This window comes from Corvus brachyrhynchos, unplaced genomic scaffold (genome assembly GCF_000691975.1).
Source record: "Corvus brachyrhynchos isolate BGI_N302 unplaced genomic scaffold, ASM69197v1 scaffold59, whole genome shotgun sequence".
Classification (NCBI taxonomy): domain Eukaryota; kingdom Metazoa; phylum Chordata; class Aves; order Passeriformes; family Corvidae; genus Corvus; species Corvus brachyrhynchos.
This window is the reverse complement of record NW_008246054.1, coordinates 2,491,853-2,493,712: the sequence shown is the minus strand read 5'-3', so window position 1 is coordinate 2,493,712 and position 1,860 is coordinate 2,491,853. Positions and strand designations below refer to the sequence as shown.

At 46.7% G+C, this 1,860-nt stretch overlaps 1 protein-coding gene across 2 annotated transcripts in view; it reads left to right on the top strand.

The window, feature by feature from the left end:
- Positions 1-1,860, top strand: part of CUNH9orf69 (chromosome unknown C9orf69 homolog) — a 3,109-nt gene that overhangs the window by 383 nt on the left and 866 nt on the right. Inside the window, exon 2 of one of the 2 annotated variants that reach the window (XM_017745664.1) lies at positions 1,695-1,854. In XM_017745664.1, the coding sequence (XP_017601153.1) occupies positions 1,819-1,854 (36 nt within the window). In that variant the 5' untranslated portion in view covers positions 1,695-1,818. Of the gene's footprint in view, positions 1-1,694 lie in introns of both variants that reach the window. The other variant, XM_017745663.1, reaches the window with a different exon arrangement.

Below are 1,860 nucleotides of genomic sequence, written 5' to 3'. Positions count from 1 at the left end.
TTGCAAGGAGAGGCTGCATCGTCAGGAATTGAATGCTCTGCATCCAGAGCATGTGATTTTTGACCTGTCTGCTTCAGTCCTCCAAAAATATCTCTGAGAGCAAACGCTGAGCAGTTCATACCCATCATGTGGGAAGTGTGTCAGGTCACATGCTCCAGGCACAGAACTGGGTTGGTTTTAGGCAGCGTTGGTTCAGTGTCTGAGCAATTTCTGTGCCTTGCAAAAGCCACATTTCCGAGCTGCTTGGCATTTCCTGGCTACAGACAGGAAACAGGGCAAGAGGCACCTAAAATTATGAGGGTGCCTGTGGTAATTGAGGAGAACCGGAGAACCCTTGGTTTCCTAAATTCCCGAAATCATCATTTAGCCCCTACTCCTTTTTTGGTAGTCCCTGATGCATGTAGAACCAATACTGCCTCACATTTCTGTAACAGCAAAAAGGAATTGGAAGCTGGGGCTGAGCAGGAGAGATCAGAAGTGCAATTTCCATGGAATTTAAGGCAGGAAGCAGGGCAGAGACTTCCCCACTGATGCATGTTGTATCAGAGAAGGATTTAGGTATCAAAAATACAGTTTCCTGCAGCTTTATCATTTGCTCTGTGGTTAGTTCTGTTAGTAAGGAAACGAAAGAATTCGTTTTACTTTTAAGAATAGCCAGATTTTTGGTTCAACAAAGGAAAGATCTGCCTGGATCTGAACACTTGGGTGTGCAAGGAGTCTGGGGAAGTCCCTGTTGTTTTCCAGCATTATCTGATGAGTGCATTGTCATTTCATAATTCCCGGAATTTGGCACATCAGGAGCCTGGGGTGAAGCAGAGAGCAGCTAAGAGGCTCCTGCTCATCACTCACACAGCAACAATGGGTGTGTGGAAGGATGTTAAGATTATAAATCCTAAACACTGCAGAAGATCAAGATAAGTGAAATTATCTCTGCAGGTCCCAAGGGGAGAAATAAACTGGTGGATGCCTTTGAAAGGCTGCCTGGCCTTGCCTTGCAGTGACAGCAAGAGCACAAGGCTGGCCTGAGCCAGGGGAGGTACATCCTGTGGAGTGTGAAAAACATGATTGCCTCATTGTTCTTCCAAGACCTTCCATTATTTTCAGTTTGTTTATTTGGTGAAGCTTTGCCAAGTTTGGAAATGAGCACAAATCTAGAATTCACTTGCAAAAGTACTTGGACACTCTTTTTATTTTTACTTTTAAAGGAAATAACGGCCTGATGCAAACACATACGTTAATATTACTGCTCTCGCATTAATATTATTGCTCACATGGGTGGGCTCTTGCAGGGTGGTTGTTGGATTAGGAAAGATCTGTGAATTAGCCAGGATCATTTCAGACCAAACCTCTTTGCTGAATTAACACTGGATAAAGTTTACAACAGGCTACAACTGGTGCTGGCCGGGGAATTTATTTGGAATCTGGCGTGGAAATAGAATGCGTTTGTGTGGGGAGTAAGAAGCAAAGAGGAAAAACAAAGATGTTTTAAGGGAAGAAGTTGAGGTTTGGAAAGCAGTAGTAAGTGAGTGCTGATGCTGAAATCAGGCGGGATAAGTTGCTCTATTCAGCAGCTTCAGGAGAACTGAAACTTTCTATTGTGCGTGTTACTTAGAGAAAACTTCAATTGTCTGAGTTATTTGCCAGCACCAAGCCAGACTCTGCTCACTGTGCTTCCCTCCTGTGCCTTCCCGCAGGTGTCTCCCTTCGCGGACATCCAGCCCAGGGTTAGCTGTGCCAGGCTGCCGGCTCTGTCCCGCTGCCATCTGATATGTGCCCTGCGGCTCGTGGCCTGGGGCCGGCTGCGCGGGGCGGGGCCCGATGCCGGTGATCCCCATTCCCCGGCGGGTGCGCTCGTTCCAC